The sequence below is a fragment of the Aythya fuligula genome, chromosome 4 (assembly GCF_009819795.1).
Source record: "Aythya fuligula isolate bAytFul2 chromosome 4, bAytFul2.pri, whole genome shotgun sequence".
Classification (NCBI taxonomy): Eukaryota; Metazoa; Chordata; class Aves; order Anseriformes; family Anatidae; genus Aythya; species Aythya fuligula.
In genome coordinates, this window is record NC_045562.1 from 45,353,633 (window position 1) to 45,372,882 (window position 19,250).

At 42.7% G+C, this 19,250-nt stretch overlaps 1 protein-coding gene across 8 annotated transcripts in view; it reads left to right on the forward strand.

The window, feature by feature from the left end:
- Positions 1–19,250, forward strand: part of PTPN13 (protein tyrosine phosphatase non-receptor type 13) — a 136,260-nt gene that overhangs the window by 64,994 nt on the left and 52,016 nt on the right. For 7 of the 8 annotated variants that reach the window (XM_032187307.1, XM_032187308.1, XM_032187310.1 and 4 more), the window contains 3 exons: positions 527–712; positions 3,206–3,299; positions 13,427–13,990. In XM_032187307.1, coding sequence (XP_032043198.1) covers positions 527–712; positions 3,206–3,299; positions 13,427–13,990 — 844 coding nt within the window. The remainder of the gene's footprint in view (positions 1–526; positions 713–3,205; positions 3,300–13,426; positions 13,991–19,250) is intronic. The other variant, XM_032187314.1, reaches the window with a different exon arrangement.

Here is a 19,250-nt window from a genome sequence, read left to right on the forward strand (position 1 = left end):
CTCCACCATATGAGCATTGTTCTGCAGTGACAAAGCTTTGGTTTTTAACCAGTGGCTTTGCTGCTTGAGACCTTACATCTCTTTTGATAATGTTTGGTGGTGGCACTGGGCTTTGGAAATGCTGACCCAGCTGGAGCAAAAAAAATCCAAGTGTGGAATTCAGACAGGAAAAAAGAGTTTGTCAGAGTGTTTAAAAACAGCAAAGACCTTTAAGCAGAACTTTTTCACTGGTAATTAAGCCCTTGAGAAAGGAAAGTGGCGGTGTCCTGATGGTACAGATCAGGCAGCTTGTATGGACCATACTGTTGTAGGAGCCAAATCTAGATCCTGGCTGATTGTCCAGTGACTGTAACTGCAACTTCTTACCACCTAGATGGTGACTTCCACATTGGCACTCACTCGATGTGGGCAATAAGCCTCATAAATAGTCATTTTATTACGTCGAATGTCTTTTGTTTGTATGTGTGTGCTGCAGGTGACAATTAAAATTGATTCTCACCTCCCTCCCATTTTTGTCTGTCATTAGCCTATCAAACTCGGAGATCATCTCAACAGCATCCTCCTCGGCATGTGTGAAGATGTCATTTATGCCCGTGTATCCGTACGGACCGTTCTGGATGCCTGCAGTGCCCACATACGGAACAGCAACTGTGCCCCTTCTTTTTCATACGTGAAGCAGTTAGTCAGACTGGTTCTGGGAAGCCTGTCTGGGGTAAGTCTTCGCACGCGTCTGAGGGTTAAGGGAGATCAGCAGGAAGAGAGCTAAGCTGCTAAATCAGAGTCATTGTGCAGTCATTCTTCCTATTGTTTGATCGTGTTGCAGTTGTGAGAAGGGGGATTGTTGAAAGGGGAAAAACTCTGAAATTGTAGGAGGAGAGAATTGTTCTCCTCTTGGTAACAGTTTGTGCACTCGACAATTCTTCTTGGAGTAAAGATTTCAGCTGCTGTAGCTGAGGAAGATAGTTTTCTGAAATGGTTATCCTCTTTGGAAGAGAAGTAGGAAAAAGCATGAATTCTGGGGGCAAACATTAGACAGATTCCTACTTGAAATGCTGCAAAAACGATGGGTGTGGTGTTTCTTTTTTAGAAACATTCTTGACTTTGGGAGAGTCACTGATTAACTGGAAGAAGGACTTCTTAGTGTGCCAGTTCTCTTGCACTTCTCCTCAGCTCCTGGATAGATAGGATTTTGTGGAGGACTTAATTGTCTAATGACGACAAATGCCTTGAGTTCATGTAAGAAGTGAAGCATGCTACATGAAATCATCTTGCAGAGTTACTATTCCTGACAGGCATCCTCTGCCTTCACCTAAACCATCACAACATAGCCACAGATTAGTCAAATGACTCCAGGCTCTGAATTTGAAGGAAAGCCATAAGTTGTCAATATTGTTAAGATTGTTCTTTTGTTAGTACTTCCTTTTCCTTGTGTTCTCTTTATAATTCTAACAAATGTCAAGGAGTATGTTTTTGCTAAAGTGATATGCAGTGGTGATCTTGAGTTTTATCCTGTTCTACACTGTTGAAACTCCTATCTCGTAGAAGTTACACAAATGTAAAAAAAAAAAAAAAAAAAAAAATGGTGTCAGGAGATGTAGCACTGTAGTTACAAGAAAAGTATTTGAGTTGATAGTACTCTCATTTAACAATTTGTTTTATCAATTAATAGTTACTTAGGCTCTTTATAAATCCGGTTTGGAAGTTCTTGCATGATGTGACAGGTCCCTGTATTTGTCCAAAGTTCAGCAGAAGCTGTCTGTGACAGGGCTCCAGAAGCAGCACTGAGTCGGAGTTCCAGATTTGTCAAATGTGTGAGGCTGTCTGTCAGTCAAGTGCTCCTCACTGCAATGTCCAAACTCCTGTGCAGCTGCCAAGTGGATCTGGCTTGCGATTCAGTGAAATGAAGGCCTACAAGGCCTTAATCACTAAGTGAATACTAAAGCGAAGATCTAAATCTTGAATCAGGCCATGAGCTATAGAAACAGCCAGTGTGGAGAACTGAGTCATTCATTTTCAGAATCTTAATAGCCCTTTTTGCTTAGCAAATTTTCTGCTTTTCTGCTCATCTTGTCCTTGTCACCAGGCTTACAAAGGGTCTCCACGGTTAGCATGACAAACTGACCGACCTGGCCAGCTGAGGACAGCAGTAGTGGTCCTAACTGCATGTGCTGAATCTAGCTGCTGGGTTCCCATACTGTGCCAATGACCAAGGAGCAGGACTGCTGGATGTTATCCAGTGTTGAAGCTTTGCTAATATTCTGATTTTCTTCTGGCAGAACTATGTCTTAATCTGAGTCGAGGCTTTGCAGCAGAACAAGAACAAAATAGTTGAGTAGAGCCATGTGTTGACAGAACAACAGCAGCATAGCTGTGCTTCTGGGTTTTTCTGCGCCTTAGTTAGCCCTCCATGCTGGTTTTAACATTTTAACTCTGTATGTGTCCTTGAAGTTCAGTTTAATCAGAAAAGCACACAAAGCTGTTTTTTCAGAACCAGAGTAAACGTTAGTGTGCCTCTGATCCTGCCTGGGCTTTTCAAAGGCTGGAGGAGCCTGAGCTCTGTAATAGGTCCTTGGGTGATATGTGAAGCACAGTGAGAGATCCTCTTGCATCTTTTCACTTGATGTTAATATCCTCTGTAAAGGGCAATACAGCGTAGGACTCATTGAACCCGTTCCATGTTGAGTTGCACAGTAACTGTGATGGATAAAGCTCTTTGATGTCTCCATCCCACCTCCCAGCTAAGCCACTGTCTAGGCTGGGCTGATTGCCACCATATCAAAACACCTCAATGAGAAGTCTTTGTTACAGCGAATAAGCTTGCTTTTTTTTTTTTTTTTTTTTTAAGTGAATGATTGTGTATGTAACATCACTTCTTTGGGGAAGTGGTGTTTAAAAAAAAAAAAAAAAAGCTAAAAATCAGGACTAAGAACTGTGAGTTCACAGTTGTGAACTTAATTCATACTTACTGCAAAAAAGTCAACCAGTTGTGTGCTAAAAATCCTGCCTTGAGTATTCAGATGTCAGAATTACAGGGCATGGTCTCGTGGTGAAACCATTTTTTCTTTTGAAACATTTGAGCCTGTACTCTGAACTTGAACTTTAATGTTCAATGCTAACTTGTGTTGTGCGTTATTTAATGGGCGCTAGTTTAATGTTGATGTCAGTTCTTTCAGTACATAACTAGGCGTCGTTGCCTCTTTTGCAGATGGATCATCTTGCTTGCAATGGAGATAAAAAATTGCAGCCAGACAGGAGCCAGGCTATTCGGGAGAGGCTGAGGGGGAAAGGACTTCCCACAGGTAAGTGCTTTCTTGCAGGGGAGGGTCATGGCACTAACAGCCCTGTGGGAGACCACGTTTGTGGGGTAGATTTTGCAGCCAAAGAAACTGAGTATTGGAGCCCTTGCTCACGGTCACAGAGTTGGTAGTTCCACGCCTAACAAAGCATAGACAATGTCAACAAGAGAAAAACTATTTCTAGAAAATACACGTCTTTTTCTGGCTCTGTTCCTGATGCGAGGAACAAGGTGGCCAGAAGTTTTATTTCAGGGGAGGAGAAGTTTCAGGCAACTGGAGGAAAAGGAAGCAGCTTCTCTTAGTTCCTTTATTTCTGTGGGCCCTGCTTTACCTCACTGTAACGTTCCTTGCACATAGCCGCTTGCTTTCCTTCCCAGGCAGCTCGGGGCCCTTCTCTCTGCACACAAAGCTTCTTGGTGCCCCCTCTTTTACCCTTAGCGGAGGTGGTGTGTGTTTGTCACAGTTCTGCTGTGCTTCGGCACTGTCAGGTGGACATGGAAACAAGGTAAGGTTGTAAAGTTGCTTCAGGGAGGTAAGGAAAGAGGAAAAGGGGGAAGGAGGGAAACAGCCCTTTTTGGGGCCACACTGCCATTGTTGCCAGCGTGGAGTAAAAGGGATTAAGTGATGTGGGATGACAGCCAATTGCTGGCCAAGGCTTTATTAGATGTTGCTGTTCAAGGTCTGTGGCAGCATCAGCTCTGTGATAGGCTTTTCAGCCAAGAGTAGGTGTTCTTCCAAAAGGCAGATCTCATCTTTTTTTTTTCTGGAAGAGTTGTGGAGAGTTTTGTGATGTTCCAGTCGGGCCAATCAATGTCATTGTGAGGCAGGCAGTGCGATGCGATAATTATCCGAGGCCCTTCTTGCCTTAAAATGCTCATCTGTAAATGGTGTACCTTGGTGAGCAGTATGGGATATCTTCCACAGATACCCAGCTCTGTAAATGCTAGCAGCACAGACTTTTTAGCTGCCTTATATTAACTTTCTGCCTAGTTACCACTAGTAAACGTGGAACAAAAGCGTGTTGCTGATGTGCTTGAGCTGCTCCCTCTGTCTTTTAGTTTGGTGCCCTCCAAAAACAGCAACGGTTCTCATCTCCTCCAGAGTCTTTCTGCAGCAATAGGAAGACCTCTAGGAATATACAGGGTTTGGGACTGGATCAATTCAGTTGACTGGATTTGTAAACAATAGCATGCCTTCCTTCTTAAGCTCTTGTCTTAAAAATAATTCTTTCCCTGGCTCCCATCAGTTCTGCAAAGGTTGTGCCAGAACCTTTTTGTTTTTGTTAGTTTCTTCTTGAACCCTCTTCTTTCCCAATTTCTAGTTTCATCATATTCATGGTTTCTTTACACGCCTTTGTTCTTCTGCAAGTACATACCATATTCCTCACCTGGCACTTTTCTTTTGCTTTTCAAGTGGATTCCCATCATCTTCAGTTTAATTAATAATTTGCTATGTAGCACAGCAGAGCTTGATTTGAGCACATTAGCATTTGGCTACTACCTCAAGCTTGGTCATTTCCATACTCTCATTTCCATCATCTATTCTGCTTTTGATCCCATGATTATCATAAATTGCCTGTTTTGAGAATGGTCAGAATAAATATTTGTTTCATTTTGGAGGCATAGCAAGGCTGTTTTTAGACTCTGTTCTCACTGTACTAGCAACCCTAGTTTTTTCTTTACTTTATTCTCTTGCTAATACAGCTGAAAAGTCTTTTGCTCTTCTGCTTTTATTTTTCTTAGAAAATGCTCTTGTTGAAGTCTGTGTGTGCTCTGAGGTTTTTTTACTTTTCTGTTTATTTTTCTTACAACTTTCTGGTTAAGCTGTTTAGTCGATGATTTTTTTTTTTTTTTTTTTAATCTCGAGAAGTCATGTTTGTTCCCAAAGTCTTAACTGTAAAATAATGTCTCTTTAATGCCTGAAACGTTTTCTGAGGACTATGCCTTTTGCTTACAGAGTATAGAGTAGATGATCTAATTGGCGTTTTCCTACTGTATCCTCTGACTTCATAAAATGTCATGGCCAGGATACTCTTTCCTCTTATCCTTACTTTCTTTGAATCACTTAGTATGTATGACAGTGCTTCTGAGATGTTTGAGAGGCATTGCTTTTTATTTTAATTAATGCAACGTTCAGTTAGTGTGCAGCGTCTGGGTCACCGAAGGGCTGTGGAGGTGGAAGTCTGGCTGCTGGGTGCTCTCTTGCCTTCTGGCTCTGCCTGAGATTGCCACAGTGCCAGGCAGAACAGGTTCCCTGCAGTGTGTGCTTGTGAAATTACCAGCTCGGAGAGGACTGCCTGAACAAAGGGTTCTCTCAGACTGAGGTGTCCAGCTGAGTCAGCTGCTACAGAGCAAGACACTGTGGGTTGTTCTTTTTGCCGTTGTTGTCTTGTTTTGTTTTAGGTTCTGCCTATTCTGATTCCATTCCAACTTGTTTCAGTTTCCCTGTATCACAGTAATTACCTGTGGAACTCTGTTTACTTATCTCTTTTTCCCTAAAGGGCTTAAAACCATCTTAGTCGCCCCCGCAGACATTTCCATTTCAACATCTGACTTCAGTCCCATTCCCTGGTCCTTTTATTTTTTTTTTTTATTTTTTAGTAGCATCATCTTAATTCTCAGTCTTTCCATCTTCGATATATGCCTTCATCTCACTTTGCTGAGCCCTCAGGGAATACAGACCATCAGAAACACACGGAACAAGACATCCACGTAACCAAATGAGCTCTAGCTATCTTCAGTTCCACATGGCATACTTATTGAATCATATGGTTGAAAGTTAGGGTGGTCCCAGTGAAAAGGGTGTCTGATATTAATGAGTGATAGCTCTTGTTTGATCCAGGGCTATCTAACTCTTTTATTTATTGATTTACAATGAATGCAGGAGTATCAAAATGTTGCTGCATCTAACTTCAGATTGATGATCAGTCATGTTGAGTTGATAAATATAGAGATGGTTCAGCTGAAGAGAGATGTGCTTCTCATTTCGGTCTTTGAAAGACTTAAACGTGAACTTTAAGATCAGCTTTGCAAATCTCGGTCATCCAAAATTACAGTTGCTGGGGCTTTTTATTGGCTTAGGACAAATGTTTTGAAATATTTTTCCACTTGTTGAAATTATGTATTTTGTTCTCCTGTATGCCAAGGTTATTTATTTCTGTCTTTACATCTTAAGTACAATTATTAAATTATTAAATAGCTTCATGCTAATATTCTCCCCAATTAAATTTATTTTCTGTCTCTTTCATGACTCACTTTCTGTGGTTATTTTGGTGAATGAGCTTTATGGCAGGGCAGACTGCAGAAGTAATTCATTCTAAATTAATATTACAGAATGTTTGCTTTTAGTCAAGACATACTCAGAGCACAATATTTAGGAACTGACTTAGCCAGCAGAAATAGAAACAGTAAAACCTGGTGTGAGTCATCTGAACATATGAGTTATTAGTGTTTCCTGTTCAAAACACTGTCGACCTTAAGGGTTTCCAAGAATTATTTGTGGAAGTTGTTTGATAAGATTCTTTTGGGGTGACAAAAGAGCAAGTAATTTTCAAACTCTTCGAAATATAAAGCAAGAATTAATTCACCCCACTACTGTTTTTGCTAAAAACCATAGCATTCATCCCTTAAAAGAGTGTAGCCTATTTAAAACTTGGTTGAAATCTCCGTAACTTAACCAAGCTTGAGAATCTGCTTCCCAGCTCTCAAATAAATGAAATCTTGCCCCAGAGAACTATTGCTGTGTCTCCTTGTGTGTTTACTTATTAAGTTCCACCTTGTGTTTGGGATCTGTCTGCACCAAGAGCAGACCTTTGAAAACATACTTGTCTTTTCAAGAAATTTAGCTGCCATGTTTCATAACTTTGCTTTCCTGTCACAGTGCTCTCCAGTGGGACCTTGACTCCTACATCATGGAGTCCGTCCTAAACGAACTTCGTGTGTTAAAGTGCTGCAGTTTGAGCTGTCAAATTCCCAACCTTCATCTCTGCCAAAAGAGTGTATGCCACCTCATTCTGCTTGTGATGACTTTAAAGTATCATCCATATTCACTTTATCTCTGCATAATAGGAAAGTGGAAAGAGGGAACAAAATTCAAAGTATTGATGAAGTGCCTGTTTAATTAGACTACGCACTCTGTTAAGTGCAGCAAAAATTGTAGGTTTTGTAAACTGAATAAAAGATCCTAAGTCTCCACTAAATCCTTTTAATTTTAACAGGAATACTAATGTTCAGTTAGGTCTCTCCAGAATATTTATTGCTTATATGGCTGCCCAGCAAAAACTCACAGGAAAGAGAAAATAAGCCATTTTGATTTCGATCCAGTGAAATTAATTGCGGATTATGTTTTAGTACCCAATCTTGATGAAAATGCAGCTTTTAGTCTATAAAGAAAGAGTTTATAGTGATCACCTCCACATGTGAACTGAAACAGATTTCATTTTCTTGCTAAATCCAAGCACAAAGCTTTCGCTTACAAAAAAAAAAAAAAAAAAAAAAAAAAAGAAAGAACTTTATTCCCTTGATTTGAGAATCTCTTATCTGGCAATCTTCATGCACACACCCTGCCCATCTTCCCGTTATTAGAAAAACAGAACTGAGTAGGTGGGAGAAAAATTTCAAGAGTTGAACAAAACAAAATAGAAGCCAGATGAAGATTTTTATTTTTTTTTAATTGTTGTTTTGCACTCTAGAAATGGTGTCTGTTTTCTTCCAATACATTTCATGCATCCTGCAGTTCTGGTGGTCGGTGGTGGTAGAGATCTTGTGAACTTCAGTATAGCTGCTGCTGCTTTACTGAGCTTCCAGCCTGGCAGTCCTGCTGAGGGCAAACTTGGAACTCTGGAACAAAATGAGAGGGGATGCAAAGACCCAGGAGTAAAGCAAACAGGAAATGTAAAATGCTGTCTCTGCAGAAAACGAGCCATATGCCTGAGTTTCTCCCGCGCTGTGCCCAAATCTGGGAAGGGAAAAGCAGGGTAGACCTTTGCCTAATTGACTCAGAAATGTACTGAAAGGAAATCAAACCGTAGGTCGTAGTAGAAAAAAATGCAGTTGTGCAGTTCCCTGTCCTGCAGGGATGCTGAGAAATAGGAGAGGAAATGCTGCACTTAGGAGGTGCAGCTTGGCAAGCATCTCTACCACTGCTCTGAACAAGACTGGGGTTTCTGGAGCTGTTTGGGTTGTTTGATAGAGGAGCCATGCCCACCCAAAGCTGAACACAGATCCTTCTAAAGGATTTAAAGCTTTGCCTCTCCGCACGGCGCTTTGAACAGTCCTTCAGTCCAGCTCATTTTGTCCTTGACAAAGAACACATTATTTTAGGAGTGCTTCGATCTCAAACTTGGAATTTCTCAACAATTTAAAAAAAAAAAAAAAAAAAAGTAAGAGAAAGGAGGAGGTGCCATTTCTAGCAGGCAACCCGCAGGCCACAGCTGGCTCTGTGGTCTTCTGTATGGCTCACAGCCAGCCCCAGAGGGACTGCAAATCCAACTCCTCCATCAGCTTCCCACTCACATCTGAGAAACTATCCGCATTGTCTTGGGATGAGGATTTTTCTCTGTAGCTTTTCTCCAAGCTGATTGTGTGGGAGATGTTTTTTTAAACTTAGGCATAATCAGTTCCTCTTTTCTGAGCTTCCTGTCGAGCAGTGATGGTCTGCTCTTTTTGACGCGCGTGGGCGACCTCTCTTTCTCCCCCCAGCCCAGCACATGTGCACGCACATATGGGCGTACCTGTAAGCGTTGCTGAAATGCAGCTGGAAAAGGTTTTCCATTCTTTACAGACAAAAGAAAGGGGCTATCAGAAAGCATTTCAACAAAGTTGAACTGAGTTTATTCAATATAAATAGACCCAGTCTGTGTTTGCATAATGCTTGATCAATTGCCTGTACGATGAAGGCGTTACACAAATAATTGCAGACAGACTGAATTGAGGTAGGACCAGATGACAGCTCTCTAGCTCAGATGAAAATGAGCAAGATTACTGGCAGTGAGAAAGACAGATGGTTCGTAAATAACACTTGTCAGAAAGGATGTAGTTGCATTGAAGACTCCAAAGGAAAAAGGAAGCAGGCCCATGGTCATGTAGTAAACATAACTTTGGCCTTTTGTGCTCATGTGGAAACGTAGATTTGGGTTTCAGCACCAGAAGGGATTTTTTTGTGAACTCTTGGTGATTAATTGCTATTCTCATGGTATGTATTCCCTTGCTATATATTATACTTTGAAATCGTGCAATTACTATAATTGCATTTGAATTATTTACAGTAATTATGAATAATTGCACTAATGTAAAATCAAGTAGAAGATAAACACCCAGGGGCGATCTGTGAAATGGAGAGCCCAGATACTGTTCTGAGAGTTGGTTTCAGCAGAAAAGTTCTGGGGGAAGGGGAAAGTCTGCTCCTCATCATCACTCATGTACTGTGGTATCTTAACTGCTTGTGGCTTGTCCTGTCACCATTACGGAGATGTGGGGAAGTCCTTCTTTGTCCTGTCACATTGCTGGGTAACTGAAGTGTAGAGCAGCTCGTGTGGTGCCGGGTGAGGAGATGGTTTATGTCATTAGTGGAGCCAAGAAACTTTGGATAGGCCTCGAGAGTTTCCATTTGCAAGAGAAGCCATTTTCAAAAGGATGGCATGATTCGCGTTATGACCTTCCATTATAATTTCAAGATGTAGAAGTTGAATTCTGTAGCCAGGTTCTTTTTGATCCTTAGTTGGATCTTCATTCTTCCTATTTTACTGGCAGTCCTGTTCTTTTTGCCACATTTCATAAGCTGAAAAAATAAATGTGATGGGTACACTGCATATTGGCTCAATGAGTTTGGACTTGTGTATGCCATTCATCTGAAAGTAAATGTTTGGGGGTGTCAGAAAAATGCTGCAGAAGTGCTTGGAAGAGGTATTAAGGATGCACAAATGATTCCCAGCTTCCTTGTGCTGGCAGTGTACTATTAGGGACTGGTAGGCCTTGTCCTGAAAGAGATTTACTGCAGTTGTTTAAGACCTCCTGATGTAAATAGAACTGAGGTAGCTTTCTGTAGCAGGCTTTGTACCCCTGGTCTTCTCTTTGCCTCTTTCAGGGTGATTCTTCAACACCTCACGTTGACGCTGTGATCCAGTTTGGGGAGAGCTTGCTAGAATTAGGTTGAGAGGGATTTTTGTCTTGCAGATGTGTTAAGAAGCACCAAGACTGGTGAAAAGCAAAGCTGGGGAATGGGGAAGGGAATGAAGGAAAGAAGAAGGGTATCCAAGAGAATTTTAGAGTCTCAAGAGCAAGCACAAAGGCCATGTGGGTCGCTGTGGAAATGAGTTAGAGAAAGACCTGCGGGCACAGTCAGTCAGCAGTGGGTAAGCAGCGTGTCTCCTGCACTGCTTCCCGACGGGCCAGCTCATCTCCTCCTCGTTATGCAATTAGCTGAGCGAGAGGCCAAGCTGCAGCAATGAGTACTTTCCCGGTCCCTGCTGATGAGACAGTGTTCCCGGCGTTCACTTTTCCTCATGAGGAAATGCCAGGTGGGTGGGTAACGTGGGGAACAGAAAGCACCTCGTGCATGCTGAGGCAAGGAGCCTGTGCTGCATAACAGCAGTTTCTCAGCAGCAAACAGTGGATTCCTTCGTGTCTGCGGGTGCTCTGAAACAAGGTAATGCTTCTAAACCTGAGCTGGGGATGTTCTGCTGAGTTGTGACCAACAATGTACCAGGCAGTCCTGAATTTACAGCACTGGTAGTTTATCGGAGTGGCAGCCGTCTCTCTTTTCCTGCTTTGCTTGCCATGCTTTTTTCACTAAGGTCTTGTGTTTGCAAATACTTCTTGTATCAGAGTTGTTTTTTTTTGTTTGTTTGTTTGTTTGTTTTTTCCATTAAAAAACAAAGCGGAAAACATTGTATTAGGGAGATTGTCTTGTAGTTGTTTTGTGTTTTTTTTTCCAAGTATACCTTGGAACTGTCATTATCGCAGAGGATTCTTGGAGCTCCTTCTGATTTTTTGTTTTGTTGAGACTCTGAAATAATGAAGTGTTTTGCTTTTTATCCCTATCTCTAATGCCTGAGTTAGAATCCTGTTTAAGATGCTTGATGCTTAAGATGATCTTCATGTGTGTGAATGTGAAGTATATGTTGGCAGAAGGGCTATCATCACACTGTGCTGGATAGATGGTAGGAACTTGACAGTGAAAAATTATTTTTCAGAAGGCTTTGCTGTGTCCTTGGATATTATATGTACTTCACTAGCCTTGTGAGGGACATGCAGTCTGACAGAAGCACAAGAGAATGATGTGACATGAGATTTACCTGACCACACAGATAAATATTCTAAATCGAGTTTAGGGTTGAGGTCATATTCATAAAAATAGGAAGTGATGTGTCCAATTGTTTCAGAAGAGAAATTTGCTCTCATTGGCAAGCACTTTTTATTCTCTCGACTGTCTGGAACATGTGGGAACCTTGTGATGGAGACGTGTTTGGGCAATCAGAATCCTAACATTTCACCATCAACTATTTGGGGGGAAGGGGAAGATGCAGGGGGAATCATTCGGGCTTTGTTTAGCTTTTGTTTTGCTTTTTTTAAGCACCTGGTTTTGGTTTTATCATAGAAATAGAAACTGAAAAGAAATAGTCTCCCTTCAAGTAGAATGTCAGAGTACAAAGGTACAAAGCCACAAGCTTTTAAAGCATTTCTAAGTGCAAGTAGCAGCACCCTTACAGCATTCTCTGAAACTTGATGCAAAAGAATCATAGAAGTTCAGCTGAAGCCCACTGAACAAGAGTGGCAATAGATCTCAGTTGATTTTCAAGGGAGGAGGGACCGCTAGCACTGGAACCATCTCACGGAACAGAAGATTGAGCACGTGTATTTCCTCTCACTCTAAGAAAGGCACATACATCCTCGCACTGTCACCAGCCCTCGGCTGTTCTCAGGGGTGGTACCAGGGTGAGGGTGAAAATATTGGACATGATGATGGTTTTTGTGATGTATTTGATCAGTTGTAGTTATGAGAAGACTTATGTTAGTGCGATATCTAAACTAGACCTTGGTTCTTTATCACTTCATTATTGCAGAAGCATTGAAAAATGTTAGTGTTTCCTAATAGGAAATAGCAGTTGGTCAGTCTTCAGTACTGGTTGTTTCTCTGTGACTTTAATATTAAGGTGCTTACTGTTTTGTTCTGATCTCAGGAAGTCTTAAGGATACGAACAGTAAACTGGGGGTTTGTCTGGAATATTAAGAAGTTTCATTGTGCTTAGTAATGTTTATAATTAGTTTTGTAAAACTGGGCAAGTACATTTAGAATATCTTAAGCCTGAAACCAACATAAGCATCACAGCTTTTCAGTGAGCATTATACAGTATTCTTTTGAGAGCATGTATTTCACCAAGAATATTACACCTCTGACAGTTTTTTTTTTTTTTTTTTTATTGTGGAAGTTATTTCATGATAAGGGAGAGGGAGGAGAGGCAGCGTTCATTAATATTGACCAATCCATTTATTAACAAAACATGAAGTGTACAGGCTCATGCCATCACCTTGACCTTGAGGGCTTTGTCAGTTTTTTGTTCTAGAATATTCTGCATCTTGAGAGACTGTCATCATCAAAAACAGTCATTACAGGAAGATGGAAGATTTTTAAAATTCCTAACTGCACAGTCATTCTTCCCTTGCTACCAACAGTACAGTAAGGCATCTGTAAATGTGTGGAACAAACCTGGACTTGTTGAGAGGTGATGAGAAACTGCAGGTTGTGCCTTTGTGTGTGAGGGGTGAAATGAATTGCTGATTTTGGATCGATAGGTAAACAGTGCTTCTGGTGGTAGTGCAGGCTAGGTTAAAAATACAGTGAGTGAGAAAACAAATTTGCACGTGTACCTAGCAGTCATTTTTAATATTATTGTTTAATTATACTGGGCTGTAGTTTTTCTTGAGCTCTTCAGAAATAGGACAAATGTAATGGTGCTCAGCTGTGAGGTAGCTGAAGATTTGTCTTTGACTGAGGTAGCAGCTGTCTGAGTCTTTTGCATGACCAAATCGATGCCAAATGTGTGCTTGGTGTACACTCTCAAGTAAGTAACTTCTGTCGCACTCCTGTGTACTAACTACAAATTACATGTATGAAATGTCTCCTTATTCCAGGAAAAGCCTTGGTGGTTGATGCAGATGACGGACACAAGACTCATTTCTCTCAACAGACCATGCTTAACAAAGGGCTTAGCAAGTCTATGGGATTTCTGTCCATTAGAGGAACACAAGGCGAGGAAGAATTTTTCCAGGGCATTTCCTCAGATTACAACTCAGGACAGGAAGATGCTTTCTGTCCTCACAGATGTAAAACCAATGAGTTTGAAAAGAAAGGTCACCTTCACACAGATGCCGCTCCCAGGCGGAAGGTATGGGCTTCCTCCACAGACTTGCTCTGCACAACTGACAAGGCCGCTGAGAGGGACCATGCTGGAGACTCTCACAGGCATGGTCACCAGTGCGAGACGTTTACAGTGCGGACTTCTACCACCACCAGAAACAAGGAAGCAAGGTACTCTGATGGCAGCATAGCACTGGATGTCTTTGGACCTCAAAAACTGGACCAAACGCGCCATGTGCCAGAGACATCAACTTCCGCAGCGATATCGAGTGCCTTTGACAGGATAAGAGAGAGACAAAAGAAGTTGCAGCTCCTGCGGGAAGCCATGAATGTAGAAGGTTAGTGAAGCTTTTAGATATTCTGAATCATTCCAGTCATTAAACAGAGATTGTCTTTATGATAAATTTGAGTTCTCTAATAGCAACTCTAGAAACTGCTGAGCTCTTACATTTGTCCTCTGTTTTTAGGTAAAATCAAAGCATTAAAACATCTGTTGCCAGCCAAGATGAAAGTGCTTGTCCAGATGAATTAGCCAGTGAAGGTAGTTGCTCTTTTTAAGTCAGCCAGTGTCAAGTTCATCAAGTGAAATTAGGAAATATATAGGTAACAGCCAATTGGCAGGTAATTTTCCTTCAAGGAAAACCTTCATCTTGAGCTCTTAAGGATGGATTTATACCCTGAAGGAAAAGAAGTGTGTCATCTACAGATCTCTCAGTTTTTGCTCTGTATAATTCTGGATGATCCACTTAAGCCCCATAAATATGTAGTTTCTTTTGGGCTTAAGATCTTTACCTCAGTGAGGAGAATTGTCAATAAGTTCCCTCAGTTAATTTAGAGAACATGTTGGGGGAGAAAAACCTTGGGACTCATTGTATGCACACTTATGGAAACATCTTTATGTGGAGCCCTGTAATGGGGAACAGCGTGTTTTGTTTCTTTTGAACATGCAATGTGATTTTCAGGGGTTGTGAATTCAGGACAGCTGGATTGAAATTGAGTGCCAAGTCAGATCCTGTTCATGATGGGCAAGAAGGCGTTGCTTGTTCATCTAAGGTATATGCTGGAAGAGCTGTATGTGCAGATTTAGCTGGGTGATGATTTCCAGTGTGTAGGAAATTGATGCAACTGAACAATCGTGGTGGCCTGGCTGTTGTGTGACAGAAGTGACAACTGCCAGAAATAACAACCTCTGCCTTGTTTTCCTGCACTGAGGTGTGAACGCCCCTGCTGAGGAGAGCTTGATAAAGCCTTTCATCAGGGTTGTAAAGCACTGTTTGTGCCCTGGGTGCTATCTCAGGATGAGACTGTATTGCAGGCAGCATGGGAAGCGTGTTCTTCCTCTTCTGAGCATGTGAGCCTTGAGCTCCAGAAAGAAGGAGCCTTACTGAAACAGCATCAGCAGTTCAAGAAGCTGCTGTGATTATGTACCAGCTGCACAGAAAAGACGAGCGAAGGGTTTCTGTGCTGTGGCATTAACATCTTCCAATGAAGGTAACATTATCAAGTGAAAGAACGAATGTAGATGGAAGGCATTAACATCTTCCAATGAAGGTAACATTATCAAGTGAAAGAACGAATGTAGATGGAAACAGTACGGTGGAGATAACCATTGTTTGTTCAGAATAGAAGCTGACCACCTGTAATTACCTACTGAGGTGTCTGATGGGGTAGTGGGGATGTTGCTTTATGTGTGGTTGAAGAGCGTGAAACTGAAGGGGACCATATCAAGTGCATGAGTCAACTCGAGCCTTTGGAGATAGGCACCTCGCGGAGTGTCAGCAGCCACTCCCTGCGTTGGGAAAGATCAAGAGCTTCCTTGCTGAGGAGTTCAGCTTCGTGCGGGGTTGTGTTGCACAACAGCAAAACCAAAAGCTCGGCCAAGCCCGTTGATGAGCAAGGGTTTATCGTTCTCAGTCAAACAGGTTGGGAGACGACAGAAAAGGTAACGTGCCTGGGTCTCACGAAGTGAGATGGTTCAGCTGTGTGAAACTGCTCGCGTGGTGTAGAGAAGGGGTGACAGTGCAGCCAAAGCAAACCGGGAGCCGGGGCTTTACACTTGGAGGAGCTGAGCGAGGGCAGATCGAAGCCGTAGCTCATGACTCACTGCCCATCCTTCTGAATTCAGTCATCGTTTGGTAGAAGAAGTCCCGATACTCTCAGCACGTAGCTGGGTCGCAGTGTCCTTGTCTTCTGAGTTACTGCTTGCAGTAGAGGAAGGAGGTACGTGTTTCACTCTTGCGTTGGAGTCAGGATTGTGTACCCTGCACTTTTATTGCAGGCCTGCCATTTATCTTTCAGTTAACTTCTTAAAGGTTTCAGGCCAAAACTGGACTGTGAATGTCAATTTTTAACGAGAGTCAGTGCAAAGAGGTATTTGAGTAAGACAAAAGGGAAATGGCTTTTCACAGAGGAGTTGGTTGCTGTTGGCTTGAGAAGTCTGACTGAAAGGACTCCGTTTCTCCTTGAGGGCAGGGTCACAAACCCCCTGAGATGTGAAGTCTCCTCAGGCTGCTCAAGGTTACGTGTTAACAGTAGGTAAGCCTCTGCCTTCAGCTCTTAGTTTTCTCAGTTGTGGAAAGGCATCGGACTCAGCACAGGCAGAGCTTTGCCAGATATAACTTCCCTCTTCAAACTACAAAGGAATTTAAGCGACACGTGGCTTAGTTCTTCCCTAGCTTATTTTGGGTTCAGCTGGCAAGCTTTTTTGTTATTCACAAAACCTTAAGGAGCTGACTGTCTTGGAAAAAGAAAATGTTCCCATGCGTAGGCTCTGGTGCGCCAAGCTTTCACTCGGAACAGATTTTTACAACCCAAATTATAAACTCATGAAAAGCCGAGTTTATAGTGGAAAGAATGACAGAGCTTTAATTACAGCTGTGCTGTAACGAGGTAGTTTGTAGCGAGCTACGAACCATCCACACTGCGCTATAATCTGAACTTGGAATGTCCTGCATGCAGCCTCCCAAACCCTCCAGAGGCAGCGTCTTCCAAGTGTCTTGCTCACAAACTTGCTGTGTTGTGTGTTGGTCCTCTGTGCTGCTTGAGGGCTGAGGTGGTTGTCGTAGACCAATTTGGGTGTTTGTCAGTGACCAGGTGCTTGGCCACGAGTTCGGGGGGAGAGAAGATGGCTGCTGGTTCAGCTCAGGTGTACGTCAGCCAATTCTGAACGCTCAGATCAGACTCCAAAAATGTGTTTTCATCTTGTCAAGTGATGGGAGAGAGAGTTCTGTATCTCTGCTGCTGCTGTTCTTGTTTTTGTTGTGTAGTTTGTCAGCTTTGGTGTTAAACCCAAGCAGCTCTTCTGTTCCGAGTGAGCTGTTGGTGCTGATCTTCTGCAAGTTGTCAGTGGCTGCTCGGCGCCCCCAGCCAGCATCCCCTGTCAGAGCCAACAACCTTCTGGCTTTGGCATCTTCTGAGCCTGGATCGCTGCTCGAGAGCACGAGAGCCTTGTGCCTTCTCCCTTACTCCCAGCTTTCTTTGCCTTCTCACCCACAGAACTGATGGTATCTTCTGAGAGCTGCCAAGCATAAACAGAGTTCAGGGTTCGTGTTGGGCCTGCCTTCAGCTGGCGCGATAGGCAGGCACGTGGCTCTCAGGTAGGCTCTTGCCAGTCTCTCCCATTCGTTGGCTCAGGTGCCTTTTCCCCCTCGTTTCATGTGTCTCCATTATAAGGGAGTTGGTTTCTGTGTTCCTTGAGCAAACGTGTATCCTTCTTGTGTACAGTGTTGCCTATGGGAACGTTGGAAATGAATGCAAGAGGGAGCATTCAAGAGGGATGCAAGTCTTCTGAGTATTTATCTCACAAGACTGTTAATTGATGTGCTCTCCTGAGGACTCGTCTGGACCCCACTTACCTTCCATGTCATGGCTGCGTGTCTTCGGCTGGCGAGTCAAGCTTGTGGGTACTCTAAACGTTCAGATTTATTAAACTCTCTTAGTTAGAAGTTGCATTTGGGAATAAGGAAAAGTTACTGTGGTCAGTATATTATGGGTAAGCAGGTTGGTAGCGAATGCCTTCCAGCAAATGAATCCCAGGGGCTGGAACTGGGGAGCTACAGGAGAAGCAGGTTAAGCAGGAGGTGGGATGTAGGGCAGAGGAGGAATAGCTGCTCTGCAAACTCACCTCTTCATGACCACCCTCAATGCCATGCATACTTTCCTTTTCTGTTGAGTTGTATATATTCAACAGGTAAGCTTAAGTGGAGGAAATGCCAGTCACCCACAATGATGTATGCTGTTTGCATGTGAAAGCAAACTGAGGCTCAGTTTCCACTTGTTTTAGGATCATCCCGCTGCAGTGTGATTCCAGCTCAGTTGCGGTGAAAGGAGTTGTCATGTGGCTGGTATGTCCGGTATGGATTGGGTTCAGTTACTGTTCAGCAATCACAGCCATGAAGCTGCAGGGTAGGCTAATCAACTGTTCCTAGCTCAGAAAACTTTGGGTCATGAGTTGTACTGGCGCTGTGGAAATTGGCCTTTTAAGGAAGAAAAAAAGAAATACTCTTGTGAAATACCTGTAAGGTACAAGTGCTTTGGCATCAGGCACAGCTGCTTTGTTCTGAATTATATAGGAATATAATAGGAATTACATATGAACAGGATGGTGGAAGTCCCATGTGTTACCTGTGAGCATGTGTCAAACAGGAACCCTTACCAGGGATTCATTCTGGGTCACTACGCTCCCTGTTGAACATCTGCCGTGCTGCCTCGCAGAAGGTAATTCAATGAAAAAAGGAAAGGGAAGAGTAACCATGGCTCTAACTTTACTTTCTGAGCTTCTGCAAAAGAAGCACATCCCAGCCCTTTCTCAAAAGACTACGGATGAGTTTCATGGCATTACAGTGAAGCTCTTCAGTACTAAAGACACCCACAACCAGAACCCCAAGAGCAAACCAGAACACCCGCCCTGCCAGGAAGCTGCTTGTTGAACTCTATCTCTATCCTTTTCCTTCTCTCTGCATCCAGTAAGAATTTTGTAATAATGTGCATTTGAAAGCCTGTGTATCTAATGTGAGTCATGTGTTCGGGATAATGACATTCCAGGCTAAATGCGGTCCTCTGATTTCTGTTGAAGTTGGCTGGGACGAGGCTTTCTGTAAATGACGAGCCTGGGCTTGCACGTCTTGCCTTGCGTAAATGGCGTGGTTTGTTGTTTCGTGCTGGGTTAGGTGCCTGTGAGGTTGTGCTCTGCTGGCTTCCACGGGGAGTTTCAAAAAGTACCACAGCAGTGCTACAAAAATGGCACAAACATGTTTTCTTCTATTTGTATGGCAGCTCTCATCGCCATGTTGTGGTGCTTGCACTTTTATTACGAGTTTTATATCTACATCTTCATTACAGACTCTTAAAACAAAAATAAAAATACCAAGGCTATTCAAAAATCCCAGGGAAAAATGTAAATTCTGGAGACCAGTTGTTTATTGTCATCATCTGCTTTTGCAGATCTCATTTTCCAGTTCCTTCCCAGCCATTCAGGCCAGAAGTTGGTCCTTGTTTTTGAAATTGTTGGATGAAAAGCTCAGCTTCAGCTCAGTCCCAGAGTGTGGACTCATGACCTTTGGAAGCCAGCTCTTCATTAGAAGAGGTTTGGTTTGGATG